General features: G+C 43.4%; 1 protein-coding gene across 5 annotated transcripts in view; it reads left to right on the forward strand.

Annotated features, from left to right (window-relative positions):
* Positions 1-22,635, forward strand: part of CSNK1G3 (casein kinase 1 gamma 3) — a 273,308-nt gene that overhangs the window by 178,535 nt on the left and 72,138 nt on the right. For all 5 annotated transcript variants that reach the window (XM_082261673.1, XM_082261672.1, XM_082261674.1 and 2 more), the window contains exons 5-6: positions 10,334-10,482; positions 18,537-18,771. In XM_082261673.1, the coding sequence (XP_082117799.1) occupies positions 10,334-10,482; positions 18,537-18,771 (384 nt within the window). The remainder of the gene's footprint in view (positions 1-10,333; positions 10,483-18,536; positions 18,772-22,635) is intronic.

A 22,635-nucleotide genomic window follows, 5' to 3' on the forward strand; every position in this document is an offset into this window, starting at 1 on the left:
TAGCTCCAACGTCAATCATGTCTTTTCTCCAGTACCTCCACCGCTGTCTTCTTTCTCTGCTCCCGCCAACCCGCTGGAAATAAAAATGCTCCTCCGACGCTGGCTTCCACAGTTCTGTGAGCTCCGGTGTCTTGACAGTTCTTATATAGCTATGGGGGGGGGGGGGGTGTACATTAGTGCATCACCCTGAGACCCCACCCCCTTGAACCTCTTTATGCATCATCCGGTTAAGATAGGAACCATTGATTTTGACATCTCATGTGAAGTTGAAGAGCATGTCTTACCAATGTGAACCGGCCATTATACTTCGTTTGAATGTGCTTTCCTGCTGGAAGTTTTTATAGAGTAGACTAGCAGTAAGTAGTATGCAGTACTAATAAGTAAGACATACATGCATTTTAGATCCTCAGCTGCATAGACAAATTAAAAGTTAAATATCCCTCTGAAAATATAAACAAAAAAGGAGGCAGGCAGTTCATTCAGGCCCCGTTCACACTGGGGCGACGCTACTTTGCCGGGCGACCTCATAGGTTTGAAGTCTATGCAGGTCGCTCCGGGTCGCCCCAAAGAAGCTCCAGACCCTTTTTCTAAGTCGGAGCGACTTGTGTCGCTCCTATTAGAACGGGTCCGCAGCTTCTTTGTCAGGTCGCCCCAGTGTGAACGGGGGCTAAATCGGTATTAAACTTTTTTTTTTTTTTTTTTTGTGCCCCTAGTAGGTTTATGGCATAATATACTAGTATATTATGACAGTCAAGCACTTCTTTCAGGTGCACTCTATTGAATTGCCAAACCATGATGACGTCACTCCTGCGCACGGGCACTGGAGTCACTTCATCACAGAGCGGGTGCTGTAAATGTGCTCTGAGCTGCACATGCGTAGCTCTGTGTACAGTATGGATGACAACCAGAGAGGAGCATGTATACCTGCCTGCCAGCATGTTTGTTTTTTTGGGATTTTTTTTGTTTTTCTTAGTACCACAGATTGTATTTGCATTTACAGTGTATCAGTTTTATGTATCTAAAGAATTTTCTCAAACTTTTTTTCAGTCAAGGCACCCTTTAAAATTACAGACAGTCTTGAGGCACCCCATTCTAAAATGTTAAAAACTATTCCAATGGTTTTACACAATGCGGCATTTGATTTTCTGCTATTGTTTTTTCACTATCTTTATGGCTTTCTTCTACACCAATTTGTTTCACATATTCCCATGTGCTTCACCCTGCACTCTTCTCAGCAAGCACAGCGGTTTGGCAAAATTAGGCACAATGTTAAACTTTTATAAAGTGCCGTACTGTAAATGCGACACATTTTAAGTGCTGAAAGGGATGAACAGAATGTCAGAGGACCTGTTTGTAGGAACACGTTTGTCCCATAGGCCTAACACTGCTCTAGTTTTCAGTTGCTGGAAAAATCTGCTAGCAGGAATATAGCTCTGGTTGCAAGGCCTTACATAGTATAATGTAACTGTAACACACAGCCAGTGCCTCTGAAGATGTGTTGTGATATAGCAAGGCCTCTGCACATGCCAATGTCTGAAGTGGTCTGATCAGTTTCTATTTTGGCTGCAAACATCAAGTGCCATATTGGATTATAATAATCTGTCTAAAAATACCATTCTGCAAGCACTGTGGGTCTAGCTTGAGCGTTCCAAGACGCGGTTTGGGGCTTTTCAGGCTTGAGCATAAATCTTTAGCCGTCAGGTGCTCCTTTATAAAGTCAGTAGGTGCCTAAAACACGACACTGCCCCAAAGAAAGCTCATGAACTTTTTAAATTTTTTATTTTTTTTTAAACTTCGTGAGAAGTCAAGAGACACAATTCTCAGGTGCGAATAGACACGTAGGATATAAGATCTCCATGCTGACTGTTAAAGCGCTTCGGGAACCATGCTTTAAATGGTTCAGGTGTGAATGGGATCCAATCTGATCACACTGCTTATTGAGACTTCCAGGCGACAATGTGACTTGAGTACTACTTTGATGCGACTTTGAAGCAAGGGAGGGGCTACACCGCAGGGAATGCCTGTGTAAGCTTTCTGTAGAGTCCGATCCAAATCACATTAATATAGATGAGGATCCAAATTGGAGGCGACTTCCATTAAAGTCAATGGGCACAAGTTGGATAGAAGCTGTCTTGAAGTAGTACTAGTACAGGAAGCTTTTCTAAAGTTGGAGCAACTTCATTAGTGCTAATAAAGACAGCTCTCATCAACTAACGTGGGATTTCACATGTCATGTGACTTGGTGTCTCACCATTCTGATCACAAGTCGCACCAGCGTGAACCGTAACTTAGTGATATGCTAGGCAATTTTATTTTTTTATACCCATCATTTCATACTTTCTTGCTATATGCAGTGGTTTTGCACCAAGCAGCACTGATCCTCCTCTTCTCGGGTCCCCACTGGTGTCCCAGGCCCCTCCCTCCTGCTTTGTGCCCCCACAGCAAGCAGTTTGCAATGGGGTCACCCAAGCAGACTCGCGCCTGGCCTGGTGCTCTGCGTGTCCATTTACACACACGGCTCGGCCCTGCCCCCTCTCTCTCCTCATTGGCTCACTGGCTGTGATTTACTCAGCCAAAGAAGGGGGAGAGTACCCAGAGAGCTGAAGCTCTCATGCACATCGCTGGATCACTATTGGGGCTCAATTTTTAGGGGGGAACTGCTGCACATGATTTTTTCCTTCATACATAGAATGCATGAATGTAAAATACCTTGATCCTTTAGAACCACTTTAACCGCTTCCAGGCCACCTACCGTAGAAAAACTGCTGCAGAGTGGCTTCTCTGCGCCTGATCATGTACCCAGTATGTTATCTGAACCCCCCTGCCATGCTGTAATTGGCTGTATCACAAACCAATCAGCGGATGCTGGCTGCTAAGCCCCCGTTCACACTAAGGCGACCTGTGAGGCCACCTGGTCGCCTCACAGGTCGCCGTAGGTCGCCTCCCATAGGGAAGCTGCGGACCCGTTCTAATAGGAGCGACACAAGTCGCTCCGACTTAGAAAAAGGGTCCAGAGCTTCTTTGGGGCGACCAGGAGGCGACCGCCATAGGCTTCAATGTTATGAAGTCCGTGGCGGCCGATACGAGGTCGCGGCGCGCTGCTCGCACCGCGACCTCGGAGGTCGCGGTGCGAAGTAGCGTCGCTTGCATGTGAACGGGGGCTAACAGTGTGCTATTTTTTCTTCCCAGAAGTGTAAAAACAGCACATTGCTTAGTAAAAACAGCATTCACTAACACTAGTTAGGCACACATTTAATCCTTTGATCCCCACTGCTGGTGCCATTAGTACAGTAACGGTGTATTTTTTAGCACCGATCACTCTCTTGGTATCAATTGTTCCCAGAAAAAGTGTCAAGTCTGTGTCTAATTGTCTGCCGCAATATCACTGTACTGCTATAAGTCACTGATCGCCGCATCTGCTAGTAAAAAAAATATATAAATAAAAACTCCATAAAAATATCCCATAGTTTGTATACGCTATAAATTTTGCACAAACCAATCAATATATGCTTATTGGGATTTTTGTTACCAAAAATATGTAGCAGAACTTATTATTATAATACAGGATTTATAGAGCGCTAACAGTTTGCGCAGCACTATACAACATGAGGGCGGACAATATAGTTACAATACAATCTAGAAGGGTGGGTTAAGTAAAACAAAAGAAAATAACTGGGGGGGTGAGCTGATGGAGAAAATTAAAATAGTTGTTAGGTGAGGGTGGGATAGGCTTCTCTGAAGAGGAGGGTTTTTTCAGGGATTGTTTAAATGCTAATAGAGTTGGAGATCATCTGACAGATTGGGACATTCTGGACGTGGGGCTTAAAGGAGAGTTCAGAGTCCAGAACTTTACCTAGGACCTTGGCATGTGGAGATGGGTTGATAGCTGTGCCATCGATTTTGACAGAGAGAACAGGGGAAGGGGGGTGCGGTGGAGGAAAAATTATAAATTTTGTTTTGGATGGATTGAGTTTGAGGAAGTGGTGTGACATCCAGTCTAGGGCTGCAACTAACAATTAACTTGTCTGTCGACTAATCTATCGATTATTTTTACGATTAGTCGACTAATCTAACGATTATTTAAATTTTTTCTTTTTTTGCTTAATTGTTTTTTTGATTAGCTAATTAATCCTGTAATTAATACAGACCCCCTCAGTAAGCCCCCCTCCCAGTACAGACCCCACAGTAAGCCCTCCCACCTAGTACAGACCACTTTGTAAGCCCCCCCCCTCCCAGTGCAGACCCCTCAGTAAGCCCTCCCACCTAGTACAGACCACTTAGTAAGCCCCCCCTCCCATTACAGACCCCTCAGTAAGCCCTCCCACCTAGTACAGACCACTTAGTAAGCCCCCCTCCCAGTACAGACCCATCAGTAAGCCCTCCCACCTAGTACAGACCACTTAGTAAGCCCCCCCTCCCAGTACAGACCCCTCAGTAAGCCCTCCCACCTAGTACAGACCACTTAGTAAGCCCCCCCTCCCAGTACAGACCCCTCAGTAAGCCCTCCCACCTAGTACAGACCACTTAGTAAGCCCCCCCTCCCAGTGCAGACCCCTCAGTAAGCCCTCCTACCTAGTACAGACCACTTAGTAAGCCCCCCCTCCCAGTACAGACCCCTCAGTAAGCCCTCCCACCTAGTACAGACCACTTAGTAAGCCCCCCCTCCCAGTACAGACCCCTCAGTAAGCCCTCCCACCTAGTACAGACCACTTAGTAAGCCCCCCCTCCCAGTACAGACCCCTCAGTAAGCCCTCCCACCTAGTACAGCTGGCAGACCGCATGAACCCCAATAACAGATCCTATACACCCCCAGCTGGCAGACCCCATGTACCCCAATGACAGATCCCATGTACCACCAGCTAGCGGACCCCATGAACCCCAATCAATGACAGACCCCATGTACCCCAATGACAGATCCCATGTACCACCAGCTAGCAGACCCCATGAACCCCAATGACAGACCCCATGTACCCCAATGACAGATCCCATGTACCACCAGCTAGCAGACCCCATGAACCCCAATGACAGACCCCATGTACCCCAATGACAGATCGCATGTACCACCAGCTAGCAGACCCCATGAACCCCAATCAATGACAGACCCCATGTACCCCAATGACAGATCCCATGTACCACCAGCTAGCAGACCCCATGAACCCCAATGACAGACCCCATGAACCCCAATGACAGATCCTATACACCCCCAGCAGGCAGACTCCATGAATCCCCAACAACAGATCCCACACACCCCCCAGCTGGCAGACCCCCATGTACCCCCCACTGACAGGTCCAATAGACTCTAATGACAGGTCCCATGTCCCCCCGGTATTAGATCCCATGTCTCCCATGCACCCCAATTCCAATCCCAGCATATGACTCCGGACACTCAGTAAATGCCTCTCCCAGGTCTATGACCACCGCGGTCTTCTCTCCCTGCGGTCTTCTCTCCCCCCGTCCCCAGCCCCTCGTACGGCGGCATCTCCTCCTCCCCGGGCCCGGTGTTCTGCTGCGGCGCACTGATTTTTCCCGGCCGGAAGCGGCGCTGCGGCCGGCCAGGGGGCGTGTGACGTCACACGTTGACGCGTCGACGCCTTTCACGCACGTCGACGATTTTTTGTAGTCGACGCGTCGTGGCAGCCCTAATCCAGACTGATGCATCTGCTAGTAAATAAGTGATACGTGAGAAGACTAAAGCCTCGTTCACACGCAACGATTATCGGCTGACCGATCGTTTGTGTCTTGTCCAGAGTGGTGTTTTGTTGGTTGGAATGTGCCTAGACTGCACACGAATTTTCTCGCCTGACAAAATTCTACGTCAGAAGTGATGTCATGTGTTGGTTTGCTTTCTTTGTGTTCTTTCTTCTCTAAGCATGCCCAGTCTTGCTCATTCGATTTTTTTTCCCTGTCGAAATCTGTACTGACTGCACGAAAATCGGCCGTGTTTTGACGGCGGACAAAAATTTTATAGCCTGCACACCATATTTTTTTCAGCCGAAAAGTCGGAGTCGGTTGTCGGAAGCATCATACTAACAAGCTGAAAATCGGCAGATCGGTCGTCGGACGAAAATTCCCTGCCGATTTTCAACGCGTGTGTACGAGGCTTAAGGGAGTGATCTGAGAGGTAGAGAAATAGATTTGGGTGTCATGAGCGTAGAGATGGTATTGGAAGCCATTGGAGGCTGTCGGCTGACCCAGAGAGGAGGAATTGATTTAAAAAAGGAGAGGTGCAAGAACAGAACTTTGGGGGACTCCAACAGAGAAAGGAAAAGGAGAGGGGAAAATTGTAAGTAACGCTGAAGTTGGATAAGTCGGAAGAGAAGCAGCAAAGAGTACAGTCACAAAGACCAAAGGCGTGGCGTTTTTTGAGGTGGAGGGGGTGGTCAACCATATCAAAGGCAGCATATTGGCCTAAATTAAAGCGGAGTTCCACCCATTTTTAATAGGTTGGAATACATAGCTGTATGTAATCCCCTTTAAAACGGCTTTTACCAATGGAAACTTTTTTTTTTTTGCTAGTAAGTACCTTAATTTCGGCATTATTGCTCCTCTCCTCACTTCCTGGTCCGATCGGCGATGACGTAATTCGGCGATCCGCAGTGTCTGCTGGGATGTATTCAATTCCAGAAATCTCGGAGTAGCTGTATCTGTACTGAGCCGTGCCTGCCCCGCCTCCGCCCCGCCTCCTCTCATTGAGTTGCATTGTATGAATGTATTAAGGCCGTTCTCTGCCCCGCCTCCGCCCCGCCTCCTCTTACAAATCAATGAGAGGAGGCGGGGCAGAGGCGGGGCAGAGAACAGCCTTAATACATTCATACAATGCAACTCAATGAGAGGAGGCGGGGCGGAGGCGGGGCAGAGAACAGCCTTAATACATTCATACAATGCAACTCAATTAGAGGAGGTGAGGCGGAGGCGGGGCAGGCACGGCTCAGTACAGATACAGCTACTGCGAGATTTCTGGAATAGAATACATCCCAGCAGACACTGCGGATCGCCGAATGACGTCATCGCCGATCGGACCAGGAAGTGAGGAGAGGAGGAATAAAGCCGAAATTAAGGTATTTACTAGCAAAAAAAAAAAAAAAAAGTTTCCATTGGTAAAAGCCATTTTAAAGGGGATTACATAGATCTAAAGTTCCAAAAATGGGTGGAACTCCACTTTAATAAAGTAATTTGATTTTTTTTTTGCTTTTCTTTTCTTTCCTTTACTTTTTTTTTGTTTTATACCAGAAAGTAACCCCCCCCCCCCCCCCATAGCGTAAAAAATAGACTGCAGAGGGGAGCAAATACCAGCATAATCAGTGGTTGACCTGCTGCTGTTTGGGTGCACTTTATAAATGGTATAGTAATGGGTATTCTACAAAAGCATCCTCTCTTGCACTCAATCTACTGTTAAATTGTAAGTCCTGTGGTGGTTCAATGGTTCTTATTGATGAATATATCTGAAATAAGAGTGTCTGTTGCCCTATAGAATAAATGTTTGAATGGTGGAAAAGTCATAGCTGTGGGGTATAGACCGTTTATGTCTGAGACATGTTAAATAATTCTAAAATTTTCTTCTGCAAATTGGCAGTGGTGTTATTGACACTTGTATTAATAAAAATTTCGGTTTCATACAAATGATATTTTGACATGGGGATAATGGGGTGACTTGATGTGAAATGGGGAAAAAAGTAAAGTTTGTGTGTGCCTGGTATATGATAAGTAATGATTGACACCCAGTGATTGCTCATCTTGCCCTTGTGTAAAAAGTCCAGAACTACCTGTCATGCTTTGCAGGGTTATGTCTCTGTATAGTTGGAACAATTACTTTCCTATCATGGAATATGGAACAGACCAATCCTTTTTTTTTTTTTCATACTCCATATGCTTAATCCTGGTAATCTAGTATATTAAACTGTATCCATGAGTACGCCGCTAAGCCTGTGCTTGGCTTGTGTGTATAGTGAGTGAACTGAAATGAAATCTCTATTTAAGTAAACTGTATAACATCATCTACTTGGCTTAGACATTGTACAGTTTGTTCTTGCCTTGCCTTTATTTTTAATGTTTTTTTCCGCTACTGTTATAGATTCTTACAGTAGTAGCGGTTTACACCTCTTTTTTTATTATGCTAAAGTGCAAATTTTCAATATATGTAAAGAACTCTTTTTTTTGTGAGCGAAAATATAGAAGGAACGTTCATTTTACAAAGATTTGTCTTTACTGACATTAATGCGACAAATAGAGGTATTAAATATATAATTACAGCTGTTGATATTGCAAAGAAATTGGTTGTGAAAACCATCTTCTAGAAAGCTGTAAGAATGTAAGTTTGTGCAGAATCTTTGTGGTTGAGCTGCCCATACTCTAGTAGAATTTTTTTTAAGACCCCGTTCACACTGGGGCGACCTTTCAGGCGACCTGGTCGCCTGACAGGTCACCTGCCATAGAGAAGCTGTGGACCCATTCTAATAGGAGCGACACAAGTCGCTCAGACTTAGAAAAAGGGTCCGGAGCTTCTTTGGGGCGACCCGGAGCGACCTGCATTGACTTCAATGTTATGAAGTCCGTGCCAGCCGCTCCGAGGTCGCGGTGCGAGCTGCGCACCGCAACCTGTGAGGTCGCCCCGGCAAGTAGCGTCGCCCCAGTGTGAACGGGGTCTAAATGTTTTGTTTTTAGGAACTTTGTTTTTAATTTTCTAATTGTTAGTGGGGTAAATCTACACTATATTACCAATAGTACTAGGACACCTGCCTTTACATACACATGAACATTAATGGCATCCTAGTCTCAGTCCATAGGGTTCAATGTTGAATTGGCCCACCCTTTGCAGCTATAACAGGTTCAATCCCTCTGGGGAGACAGTGTCCGCAAGGTTTAGGAGTGTGTCTTTGGGAATGTTTGACCATTCTTACAGAAGCGCATTTGTGAGGCCAGGCACTGATGTTGGACAAGAAGGCCTTTCTCTTAATCTCTGCTCGAATTCATCCCAAAGGTATTCTATTGGGTTGGAGTGCAGGCCAGTCAAGTTCCTCCACCCCAAACTAGCTCATCGATGTATTTGTGGACATTGCTTTGTGCATTGGTCCAAATCATTTGGTGGAGGGGGGATTTTGGGGTGGGATTGTTTTTCAGGGGTTGGGCTTTGCCCCTTAGTTCCAGTGAAGGGAACTCTTAAGGCGTCAGCATACCAAGACATTTTGGATAATTTCATGCTCCAATTTTGTGGGAACAGCCCTTTCCTGTTCATACATGACTGCGCACCAGTGCACAAAGCAATTTTTTTTTTCCCTGTTATTGGGGAAACAGGTCTGTGTCACCACAACTATACACCTGTAATCCGTAAAAAAAAAAGGAAAAAAATCAGGTTGTCTTATCACTCGTTGCATTGTGGGTCAGCTCATCAGAGCAATCATTTTCTTTTTATGACATCAGCTCCATAGTACACTGATGCTAAGTCTTAAAACCAGAGAACCTGAAAACAAAGCACCATTAAAGTGGAGGAAAAGCCTTAAGTCTAACTATTCTTCTAAAAAAAAAAAAAAAAAAAAAATGTTCCCTCCCTTCCTTATACCTATTTTGCTAACCTGTTAAAAAAAAAAATTATACTTGTCTATTTTTAATCCGCTCCGGTCATGTGATCCCGCAGCTCCGGTTCCCCTGTGTCAATGATGCGAGCCATGGGAGTCTATGGGTGATGTCATGGCTCCGGGAATTCCCAGCTGTTACCAAGCGCTCCCTGAGCCAGGGCTGCAGGATCACGTGACAGGTAAGTAATCAAGTGATAGGTAAGTACACTTTTTTTTTTTTTTTTTTTTTTTTAATACAGGTTAAGAAGATAGGAAGAAGGGAGATGGAACATTTTTTTAGGAATAGTTAGACTTGGGCTTTTCTTCTACTTTAAAAAGTGAATATGGTCCGCCTATCTTGTTCCTTCTATATACTGTATATCCATGCTGCATAGTCATGGTTAAAGGAATGCTTTGACTTCTTTCAAATGCAATCATGACCAAAAAAAAAAAAACACAGGGTATGTGTTCCTTACACCATCTTATGCATATTTGTCCTGCAAGAAGTTCCGGTTTAGTGATGCTCATTATGTGCATTGTTTGCTGAGAGTGGGTCAGAGTTTTATGGCTGGCAGTTTTATATGTTGTATTATTGGGGCATTTAGTAACTGTCCTATTAAATGTTAATGCTCTTGCACCATTTGGGTCTTATGGAACTAGATGTGCTCTTTTAGAGCTAATTGATACCATCCTTTGGCATTTGACCTTGTGTAACTACATAATAGGATGTATTTTATCGCAGGAGTTAATTTTTTTTCTCTACCTTTTTATTTCTATTTTAGATGGCGTACCTCAGGTTTATTACTTTGGCCCATGTGGTAAATACAATGCCATGGTGCTAGAATTGCTGGGGCCAAGTTTGGAAGATTTGTTCGACTTGTGTGACAGAACATTTTCCTTAAAAACTGTGCTCATGATAGCCATACAGCTGGTAAGTAGGCATGTACTTCTGCATGTGTCTCACTAAGGGGTTAGATATTTTTTTAAACTCTAGGCATAAGGGAAGAGGCTATATTACTTATTATTTTTCTTGCTTTGGTGCTTTCCTTTACTCCCTGACTCTTATCGGCTGTGGGTGGTCTCTCCTCGTCATTGCATACAATGCAGGACTATCAGTCCTGGATTGTAAGTGGGCCACCATGTCAATGAGTGCTTTAGAGAGTGGGCTTCAGGTGATCTTTTGCACGAATAGACTGTGTCTGCCAAAGTGAGCTATGAAAGTATTACACTTTTGAGCAGTGTTAGGGAATTGATATCCCACTGCTGTCATTACAGATGGTGACATGGTACTGCTTTGGCTGTGATTGTGTACAGGTTGGCTGCTCTGATATCACTGTATGTCCGTGTCACCAGCCATTGTCTCTGATCACCACCACAGCAGTGCAATGTCACCAGACCAGTGCTGCCAGTGTCCTTGATCACTTCCACACCAGTCAATGCCCCTGATCACTGCCACACTAGTGCCAGCATCTCTGATAACCGCCACTCCAGTCCCAGCTTCACTGGTCAGCGAAACTCCAGTCCCAGCTGTGTTCAGAATGCTTTGCATAAAGCAATTTACAGACAGTGAAGAGGAATTTTATAGCTTCCTCACTACCTGCTTTAACCCCCTTGGACCACACACAAGCCCCCCCATTCCCTTTCTTTCTTTTTTTCTTCTTCAGCATCTTGTACCTCTTGGCCAGTGAACATGTCATTCCTGGGAGGAACCACATACCAGTAGATTGTTTGCTTGGCTTAAAGCAGTGATTGTGAGGCAAACCTTGGCACCCCAGATGTTTTGGAACTACATTTCCCATGATGCTCTACTACACTGCAGAGTACATGAACATCATGGGAAATGTAGTTCCAAAACATCTGGGGTACCAAGGTTCGCCATTACTGGCTTATTGGAATGAGGACTGCTATAGGTGACGTTATACCAAGCTGTATTCTCCGATCACCGGTATATAGACAACCATTAAAGTACACACAATTTGACACAATTGGTTGATTTGCATGAAACACAAGATACAATGTTTGCTACGTAATCACTCCAAACTGTGGAAGTCTTACACGTGGTCTTGCCAAAACCGGGAGGATTATTAGAATGTGTACTGGGTTGTATTTAAATGAGCAGAGATAATCGCCTGTTGTGGCTCAGCTTGTACACTGTGAACCGATATATGTGTATCGAATTGCTCAGTGAACCATATACAGATGAGCAAATTCTATGTTGATGTGCCTTATTCAAAGGCCCAACTTATAAGTAAGCCCATGCTATGAGAAATATCTTTTGCCACAAAAAAAAAAAAAAAAAAAGATTTTCAGAGACTTACCATGCCTCTTAAAAATCCCTTGGGTTATTTACTCTCCAAAATGTGGTCATGTTACGGCTGCTTCTACTGACCTAGTGCTTTCCATGTCCTCCAAAAATGTGATAGCAAGGAAATTAGAGGTGTAGTTTATGCCCCTAGAAAGCCTGAAGGTGTTCCTTAGATTTTGGGCCTCACTACATGGTTAGGTTGTGAAAGTCTCACACGTATCATCATCACACTACGGAAGAGTAGCAGCATTTGTTTTGGGTTGTAATTCTTTGTCTAATATCTGTTAGAAATATGTTATTAATTAGCAGCTTTAAAAAAAAAAAAAAAATAGTTTAGCATTTTCCAAAAACTTGTGACAAAATGTTTTTTTCAAAATACTCACTATTCCTTTCAGAAAATACTTAAGTGTTTGCTTTTCAAAATGTGTTCATTTTGTGTGTGTTTCTCTTATCCTGGCCTTTCAGGGACTCAAGAAGTATACTAAGTAGCCAGGAAATTAGATGTGTAAAGCGGAAAGGTGCTCCTTGGATTTTGGCCTCTTTTCATAGTCTAAATGCAAAAGAGTCTTACACATGTATCTCTATACTCCAGAGGCATAGCAGAATGTGTTTGGAGGTGTAATTCTAAGTATGCCTATGCTGTGTGTGAGAAAAAGCTTGTTACAACGAAAACTGTGTAAAAAAAATTATTTAATTTTTCAAAAAAAAAAAAAATTACAACTTTAAATAACTCTCCATTCTGATTACTAAATACCTTGGACCATCTACTTTCCAAAAAGGGGTAATTTGGGGGGTATTTGTACTGTCCTGGCATTTTAGGGCATCCAGAAATTCAAAAGGGCAATCAAACACACTAATATGCACTGATTTTTACAAAAGAAATGTATCAAAATACATTTTTACCTAAATTTATGAAGCACAATTACAGTTGTGCTCATAAGTTGATATTCCCTGGCAGAACTTATGATTTCTTGCTCATTTTTCAGAGAATATGATAACAAAATGATAACAAAAAAACTTTTCTTTCACTCATGGTTAGTGCTTGGCTGAAGCCATTTATTATCAACTGTGTTTTGCTTTTTAAATCATAATGACAACAGAAACTACCCAAATTACCTTGATCAAAAGTTTACATACCCCAGTTCTTAATACCATGTATTGCCTCCTTTAACATCAATGACAGCTTGAAGTCTTTTGTGGTATTTGTGGATGAGGCTCTTTATCTTCTCATATGGTAATTCTGCCCATTCTTCCTGGCAAAAATCCTCAAGTTCCTGTAAATTCTTGGGCTGTCTTGCATGAATTGCACATTCCCTGGATGCAGCTCTGTTAGTGGCCAGGGCGTTGGCAGTGGGGATTACTATTAGGGGCATGGTGTGGCTAAAAAGCTGGTCTTCTGACCAGGCCTCTATAAAGGCCTTGACTGATCTTCCCTTCACAACTCTCTGGATGAGTTGATCAAAGGTATCACAGGGGGTAAAAGTACTCTTCTTCCTCAATCCTCTGGGGGGATCCTAGGCTGGGGCCTTCCTTTTCTGCGCATAAACGTATTTTTCTTACCTTGGGGTCGCAAGAAAAAGGTAAATCGTTAAGGTTTTCTGGGGGTTCCAAAAAGCCATGGTCGGGTAAACCGAAGACCGGCCAGTCCGGATCTGCAGACAAATCCTCGTCTGCATTAAAGGGCGCCCTCACCTGCTTCTGGGGTTGGGGAGGACGTCTTTGTTTCTTTCCAGAACCCTGGACCTCCTTGATTCAGGACGAATGGGTTCGCAAATTGATCCAATCAGGGCACACGATCGAATTCCGATCTCGCCTGTTGGGCAGTTTTTTTTCATCCAATCTTCACCTATCTCCAGACTGGTTAAGGGATTAGCGGGAGGCGGTGCATGATTTGCTGTCGCAAGGAGTGGTTGTACCAGGAATGCTTTCAAGGGTTTTATTCAAACCTGTTCACCATGCCCAGAAAGGAGGGCAAGGTTCATCAAATCCCAGATCTCAAGGCCCTGAACTGCTTTGAGTGGGTTAAGAAGTTTTCAGATAGAATCCATCCGCAAGGTAGTGGCCTTGCTGCACCAGGGAGTCGTCTTAGCCTCCATAGATATCAAGGACGCATATCTACACATCCCTATTTACGCTGGTCACTAGCGGTTTCTTCTCTTTGCAATAGCAGAGGAGCAGTATCAATTTTTGGCATTACCCTTTGGTCTCGCCTCCGCTCCTAGGGTGTTTACAAAGGTGCTAGCACCTGTGTTGGCATTGCTGCGCCAACGGGGGATTGCAGTACTGGGGTACGTAGACGGTCTCCTGTGGGGAGCAGACTCCCATTTAACCTTGATGGGGCAACCTGAGGATCATGTCAAAACCCTGCAGTTCGGTTGGAACATCAATTTTTCACCCGGATACCTTCCTTGAAACTGGATTATCTGGGCCTGACTTTGGATTCATTTGGTAAGGGTTTTCCTCCCCCAGACAAGCTGCAAAAGTTGCAGGGGGACGATTCGGTTGCTGTTGGCAAACAGTTTGTCTTCACTGCGGACTTGCATGCGGGCCTTGGATCTGATGGTATTAACCTTCGCGGTGCTTCCGTTTGCTCAGTTCCATACCAGACCTTTGCAAAGGGAGATTCTTGTAAAATAGAACAAGGATCCGAAGTCCTTGGGCTCTTTGATTCGGTTGAATCACAACACAGTCTGCTCTATTGTAGTGGATCCAGTCTCCAACACTATGCTGGGGCAAGTCCTTTCTCCCGTTCTTTTGGACGGTGGTAACCATGGACGCCAGCCTGTTAGGCTGGGGCGGGATGTTGGGGAAGCTTTGTGCCCAGGGTACCTGGACAGTGGAAGAGTCAAAATTACCAATTAACGTTTTGGAGCTCCGAGCAATAAAGCTTTGTCTGAGCCATTGGACGACTTGCCTGCAAGATCGGTTCGGATTTCGACAATGCCATGGCTTACATCAATCACCAGGGGGGCACCAAGCATGTCTTGGCGGCCAAGGAAGTGGCCGAGATTCTGGTCTGGGTGGAAAGGTTTGTTCCAGCTCTCTGCTGTACACATTCCAGGTGTGGAGAACCTCTACCTCTACCTTTTGGATCATGGGGAATGGTCCTTACACCCGGAGGTGTTTCATCTATTGTGTTCGGTGGGGGGGCACCCGAGGTCGATTTGTTTGCTTCTCGCCTCAACAAGAAGGTTCAGAGGTTTGTAGTCAGGTCTAGGGATCCTCTGGCCGATGCCACAGACGCACTGGTGGCTCCATGGAGTCGGTACAGACTGATTTATGCCTTCCTTACGTTGAAACTCCTGCCGAGGCTTCTCCGCAGGATAGAGGTGGAAGGGATTCCAGTCATTCTGGTGGCTCCAGACTGGCCTCGGCGGTCTTGGTACGCAAATCTGGTAAAATTGGTCGCCGATGGTCCTTGAAGACTTTTTCTTAGGGAAGAGCTGCTGTCTCAAGGGCCGATCTTCTATCCTGCTTTACAGTCGCTGGCAGTAATGACATGGCTGTTGAAAGCCAGGTGTTGAGAGATAGAGATCTTTCCTACACTATTGAAGCCTGGGAAGTCTACTACCAGGAAGATTTATCATCGTACATGGAAATCGTACATTTCATGGTGGGAATTGTTGAAGGTGCACCCTCGCTTGTTTTCGATCGCTAGGTTTTTGGCCTTTCTACAGAAAGGAGTTGAACAGTGGTTGGCTTTGGGCACTATCAAAGGCCAAGTGTAGGCTTTGGCTTTATATTTCCAACGCCCGTTAGCTACGCATGCCTTAATTCGTACCTTCATACAGGGAGTGCCCCATATGGCTCCTCCGAGTATTCTGGTATTCTCTGTTCTTCAAAGCTTCCTTTTGAGAACATTTGAGAGATTTCTTTGCTTTCATTGTCCCAGAAGGTTCTTTTTGGTGGCTATCACTTCGGCCCACAGAGTTTTTGAATTGGCGGCGTCATGCTTCTCGCCTTTTCTGGTGGTACACAGAGATAAAGTGGTTCTTCGACCTAATCAGTCGTTTCTTCCTAAAGTGGTTTCGGACTTTCATCTGAATGAAGACATTGTGCTGCCTTCACTCTGTTCTAAACCAAGCATTTCAAGGAAATGGCCTTACATTCTTTGGATGTGGTTTGGGCAATCAGGGCTTACCTGGAGGCCACTGAGTCTTTTTTAAAAAGTCAGACCATCTTTTTGTCCTTACCGAAAGACCTCGTAAAGGATTGGCTGCATCTGCTGCAACCATATCCAGATGGATCAGGCAGACCTCCTTTCCCAGTGAAGGCATACTCTACTAGAGCGCTGAGTGCTTCTTGGCCTTTCCCCATCAGGCCTCAGTACTGCAAATTTGCAAGGCAGCAACTTGGTCGTCTGTGCATACATTAAAACAATTCTACAAAGTAGATGTGTTTTCATCTTCGGATGCTTCCTTTTGGCCGCAAGGTTTTGAAGGCTGCTGTTTAAAGAGAATCTTTTTTGGTTTCTTTGAGGGTGTATGTCTTTTCAAGGTGAGCTCCAGTTGTTCCTGGTTGGCTAGGTTTAGCCTTTGGGGGATTACGTCTTCTTGCGTTGCCTTCACACCCCTCATGAATATACTGCTTTGGGACATCCCATTGGTCTAAAGATGGAGCTGCGTCTGTCAATAAACGATAGAGAAAACTAGATTTTGGTAAGAACTTATCGTAAAATCCTTTTCTCTGAAGTTCGACAGACGCAGCACCCGCCCTCTACTTTTGAGTGAATGGGTTTTTTTTTGTCTTCTAAACACTGCTTGCAGCTAAACTGATTGCTGATAGAGTGTGTGGGGTTATACCTGCAGGGTCAGCCCCATAGGCATGGTTAAACTTTTTTCCTGCCTAGTGCGTATTATTATAATAAAGGGAAATGCAGCTCAGTCCGAACTTAGTCCATTACAATAAGGTTCAGCTGAATGGTCCTATGGAGTGCCACCACCACCAAAAGAGTGTCCCCAATCACACTGCCGCTTACAGTCTGGCTAATAATATATAAAGCTCTCATAGAATCCACCAAGGCTCATCCAGGTTTCCTCCTTCCCACTTGGTGCTAACAGGGTAGGGTAGTATATCCAGATAGCCAGATACCCAGGGTGAAATTCCAGATAGTCGGGTACTCAAAGTGAGAAAATCAATACTCATCCCCAAAAGTAAGAAGTGCTTATTATTGGTAGGAGGAGCATAACCCATTGGTCTAAAGAAGATGAAGCTGCGTCTGTCAAAGTAAAGAATTGTTTTATGGTAAGTTCTTACAAAAATCCAGTTTTTCCTCCAGTAATTTTTGGTAACCTACTGCAGTCAGCTTGTCATCAATTCTGATCAAATTTCCTGTGCCTTTTGTGTGCCTCACACATCCCCAAAACATCAGTGATCCACCTCTGTGTTTCACAGTAGGAATGGTGTACCTTTCATTATAGGCCTTGTTGACTCCTCTCCAATTTAGCGTTTATGGTTGTGGCCAAAAAGCTCAATTTTGGTCTCATCACTCCAAAGGACAGGCGTATTGTAAGCGGGATACTTTGGCATTTTCATAGTAATGGCTTTCTTCTGGCGACTTGACAATGCTGCCCATCTTTCTTCAAGTGCCTCCTTATTGTGCATCTTGAAACAGCCACACCACATGTTTTCAGAGAGTCCTGTATTTTACCTCAAGTTATTTGTGGGTTTCTCTTTGCATCCCGAACAATTTTTCTGGCAGTTGTGGCAGAAATTTTAGTTAGTCTACCTGACCGTGGTTTGGTTTCAACAGAACCCTTCATTTTCCACTTGACTAGAGTTTGAACACTGCTGATTGGCATTCTCAATTCCTTGAATATCTTTTTATATCCCTTTCCTGTTTTATACAGTTCAACTACCTTTTCCCGCAGATCCTTTGACAGGCCAAAATCACCAGGGTATGTCAACTTTTGATTAGGGTCATTTGGGTAGTTTCTGTTGTCATTATGATTTAAAGAGTAAACACAGTTGATACGTTTTTGTATTATCCTTCATATTGTCTGAAAAATTGCCAAGGAATCATAAATTCTGTCAGGGTATGTAAACTTATGAGCACAACTATATTAGCATTTATTTTATAACAAAAATTAGAAATAATTTTTTTCCAAATTTTTTTTTTTTTTTTTTTTTAACAGTGCTGGTTAAATACCACCAAAAAAGAAAAGCTAAATCTAAAAGTGTTGTATGACTGAATAATTGTCATTCAAAGTGTGACAGCACTGAAAAAATGGCCTGGGCAGAAAGGGGGTCAGGTCTTGAAGTGGTTAATGAAGACACTTCCTAGAATGCACCACTTTATACAGTTTTTTTTCTTCAGTTTTTTTTCCTTTAGTGAAGTAAACCAAATGTGTCTGTGTTGCTATTCTGCTGCAGCTTTTAAAGCTTCATTTGTGAACAGATTCATGACTACCAGCCAGAATTTAAGAATTGTCTAGGGACACATTGAAGTGAAAATCGAGAGAGAAATCTTAATATAACCAAGATGTGATTGCATTGGGTGCCATAGACATTTTCTTTGCCTTTGGTTACTGATCAGTCCTGTGCGGTTTTAAAATATGTGCATAATAAACGTTCTTGATATTGAATATTGAAACTGTGAAATGTTAATTATTTTTTTTAAACTGTAGTGTTAATGTTCTATTTTTATTTTTTTTATTCTCCTTTCTTACATGCTTACACAGATTTCCCGCATGGAATACGTTCATTCAAAGAACTTGATATATAGAGACGTAAAGCCTGAAAATTTCTTGATAGGTCGACCAGGAAACAAGAACCAGCAAATAATTCATATTATAGATTTTGGCTTGGCAAAAGAATACATAGACCCAGAAACAAAGAAGCACATACCTTACAGAGAACACAAGAGCCTTACAGGAACAGCTAGATACATGAGTATTAATACGCATTTAGGAAAAGGTGTGTTTGTGTGACCACAAATGACTGATGTGCCATAATCTTGCTTCTGCTAATATTTTTGCAGAATTCTGAAGCTTTGCCCTGGTTAATATTTTCTAATGCATGTTCTGCATCTTGAAAGTTTTTGATTTTATCTTTTTATTAATGATCGTATAAAGCAACAGTTTTGCTAGGAAAAGTAGAAGCAGCCTTTAAAGAAAAAGAATACCTATCCTATGTGCACCAACAGCAACCTTTGCTTTCTTGGTGGCTGCTTGTATCTGGCCATTCTGGGTCTGGTGGACACCATGTGCCCTGCAGCACGGTGCTGTGTTCGTTGGTGACATTAGCAGCTGGTAAGTGGAACCAGCCTAAGCAGTGGGGAACATAGCATCTGACACTCCCGAAAGTGTTCGATACCAGCAGTGGCCTTGACTCTTCAAGATTAAAGATTTTACCATGCCAAGAACAAAACTTTACATTATTGCAGCTTTTGTGGTGGCTGCCAAAGTCCCCTTTTCCTCAGGCTTTTTCTTCTGCTGACCCTATTAATAACACACTTCCTGTTCTAGGGCAGAGATCTCCAAACTACGGCCCTCCAGCTGTTGCGGAACTACATATCCAATGAGGCATTGGAAAACTCTGACCTTCACAGACATGACTAGGCATGATGGGAACTGTAGTTCCTGAACAAATTGAGGGCTATAGTTGGGAGACCCCTGTCGTATGGTGACATCGCTACTCTTTGGAGAAGCAGCGTCGTCCCTATAGAACGGGAAGTGTCAGGACTTCAGAAAACCTCCCTTCCTGTTCTCTTAAACATAGGTGTAGGCGTTCTGTTGTCCTACCGCACTTCCTAATAAGTGTTTTTCTTTTTTTCTTATTGAACAGATATAACAAAATACGCTCAACGGTATTTTTGACAGAATGAAAGGAAGCAAATAAGAGAAATTCATTGTTTTGGGGTTTATATAAAATTTTATTTTTCCCTGCATCAGGGTCGCATATAACAAAAGGCTGTCCTATAAAAGGACATTTTTATTTAACCTTTCCCACTACTTGTGTCTTGCTACCCAGCTGGTTCAAATATTTACCCTTCCCTGGTGTTTGAGATCCCTGCTTTATGCAGTGGATCTTCTCGCCACCTTGTACGTTCTTTGGTTACATACTGTGTAATTCTTTGGTGACGTACTGTATAAACCAGCAGGGCTAACTATTTAGTGTATGTGGCTAGAGGAGCAGTTAGTGACACACTTGGAAGTGTGGAATACTTGCAGCAGCTAATGAGCAGTGAAGTAGAAGTGTTTAGACACTGCCAACCAGAAACCTAGATTCTCACTTTTTTTTTTTTTCTTTATAGTTTTCGAATACATCGAATTGAGTTTTCATTTATGCTGTTGTTTATAAAAGATCTTAATCTTTTATGTTACTCCGATTTATGCAGTGCCCTTACATCAAAGATGGCAATGTTAGGGAATGAAGTTCACCTCCAGCTTCTTTATCCATCTTTAGTAGTGCTCAAGAAGCCCTTTATTCTTGTTATTGCATTGTTTGAACAGCACTAAGGATTTTTAGTAGTTCCCATTAGAAAATACAGAGATGGCCTTGTGTTTTTTTTTTTTTTTTTTAAATATACACTCTTGAGGACCTGTTTACATGTGTGGTTTTATAAGAACAAGTTTGCTTGGGCTTCTTATTAAAGATTTTCTGGAACAGAAGTCTAACATTCTGATAATTCTTTACCCTGTGAGTACACTGCTGAATTAAATCTAGTTTTTCTGCACAAACAGAAGACAACCCACCCTTTGTTGTGTTATAAAGGGAATACTGTGCAGTGTTTAGCAGCATTTTTAAGCACTAAGTGATCATTCAATATTTATATTGAAAGTGGGGGATACAAGGTTCTGTATATTTGCCAGAGGACTCCGGGAGGTACTTAACTGAATCTGGACATACTGCTAACCAGTTGGTGTGTATTTCTAAAGCAGTGATTATTCTTATGATTAAACAATGAGCTTGGGGATAGTAAGTTTTACTTCCACTCTCTGCCTCCATTTTTATGACAGTAATGATGCAGTATGCTTTATCACTGTGCAAGACCTTGTTAGGAAAATGTAATCATACATACCCTGTGACAATACTATCACTATAAAGTGAGGGGAGAATGCTTACATACCATCAACACAATATGGTGTCTGAGACCTTACCTTCACCTTGCTGAAAAAAGGTGTTCTGAATGTTGTCTGCGTGTCCTGCGAATGTTGTCAGTGATACGGGAAGTACCGTAAAACCTTGGGTTGGGATCATTTGTTCCCGGAAACGTGCTTGTAATCCAAAGCACTTGTATAGCAAAGCAAATTTCCCCATAAGAAATAATGGAAACTAAGATGATTCGTTCCACAGCCATTTATTCAAATATTAATGATTTACCAGGCATTGTTTCTATTGAAAAGTCCTAACACAAAACAAAAAGAGCATCACCATCTAAGTGTACTGTAGTATGATCACAGTTTTAATGAAAAAAGAAGTGGAATGAGACTCACAATGTTAAAAACAATATCCAGCGTTAAGTCTGGTGCTTATCTGCATAAAGCTGCTGGTTTATACAGTACGTGGGTGGTCAGAGGTCCAGGGGCACTAGTGGCTCCGAGCGCTTCCTGGAGAACTCGGAGACACTGGGGAACTGTTGCTGTCACTTCCGGGTGCTCCGAAAACGCGCTATGCCTGCCCCACTGCGTGCTCTGCCCCGCCTTCTCCCCACCTCCTCTCAGCGAGCTGTACTGTATGTATTGTATTGAGGCCATGCTCCGCCCCGCCTCCTCTCAGTGAGCTCAGTGAGGATATAATGCTTTCAGTCCTCGCTCACTGAGAGGGGGCGGAGGCGGGGCGGAGCATGGCCTCAATACAATACATACAGTACAGCTCACTGAGAGGAGGCGGGGCAGAGCACGCAGTACAGCTCATCTACTGTGTAATAATGCGAGATTTCATGCCCTGAGATACATCCCAGCACACACTGCGAATCGCCGAATGACGTAATCGCCGACCGGACCCGAAAGTGAGAAGAGGATAAATAAAGCAGAAAATAAGGTATTTACTAGCAAAAAAAAAAAAACTTTCCATTGGTAAAAGTCGTTTTAAAGGGGATTACATACATCTAAAGTCACTAAAATGGGTGGATCTCCACTTTAAGAAGACAGGTGAAATACAGGGTTTCTTAGCTCTGCTACAAATCTAAAAACAATACCATACATATGGGAAGATAAGAATGTAAAAGCGAAAAATAATGCATTTCTTTATCATATGTTCCAGGACACAGGGCGTCTTCATATGCATTATGAATAGGATTATGCTGTCACATTACGGTGACTCAACATTGGCAAAAGAAAGTCCTGGCTTAACCTCTCCCAGCTAGGCATACCTTCAGTTTTTTGCTAGTGTCTTAGGGTTATGGTCATGCCTGTGCAATCTTTGCACTAGATACTTATATTTTTCTAGATAGTTTGTCTCAAATAGTCCCATTAGGGAACAGAAGCCTACCAATATGAATCTACCAAGAGAAATGGCACCTGGACCCTGCTTTGGATTTGTAGAGGCGGCCTTTAATGTGATGTGATCCTTTGGCACTGGAGTCTGCATGTGAAACCAAGTACAATCTTATATATGGTGTTGAGGACCAGCAGGGTAAAACACGGGCACAGAAAGTATTGTCCGATAGTGCGCAGCATTGTTACTTTAAGGAGGGTGTTACTGGTACTGATTTAGCAGGAACCTTTGCAGGGTACAGCCTATCCACGTTTTTTTAATACTAGTATTCTGACCCGTTACTCTCAGCTAGCTCTGGACAGCTTTTTACAGCTGGTGTCCAAATCTATTGCTGGCATG

This window comes from Pelophylax lessonae (assembly GCF_965119305.1).
Source record: "Pelophylax lessonae genome assembly, chromosome: 1".
Taxonomy (NCBI): domain Eukaryota; kingdom Metazoa; phylum Chordata; class Amphibia; order Anura; family Ranidae; genus Pelophylax; species Pelophylax lessonae.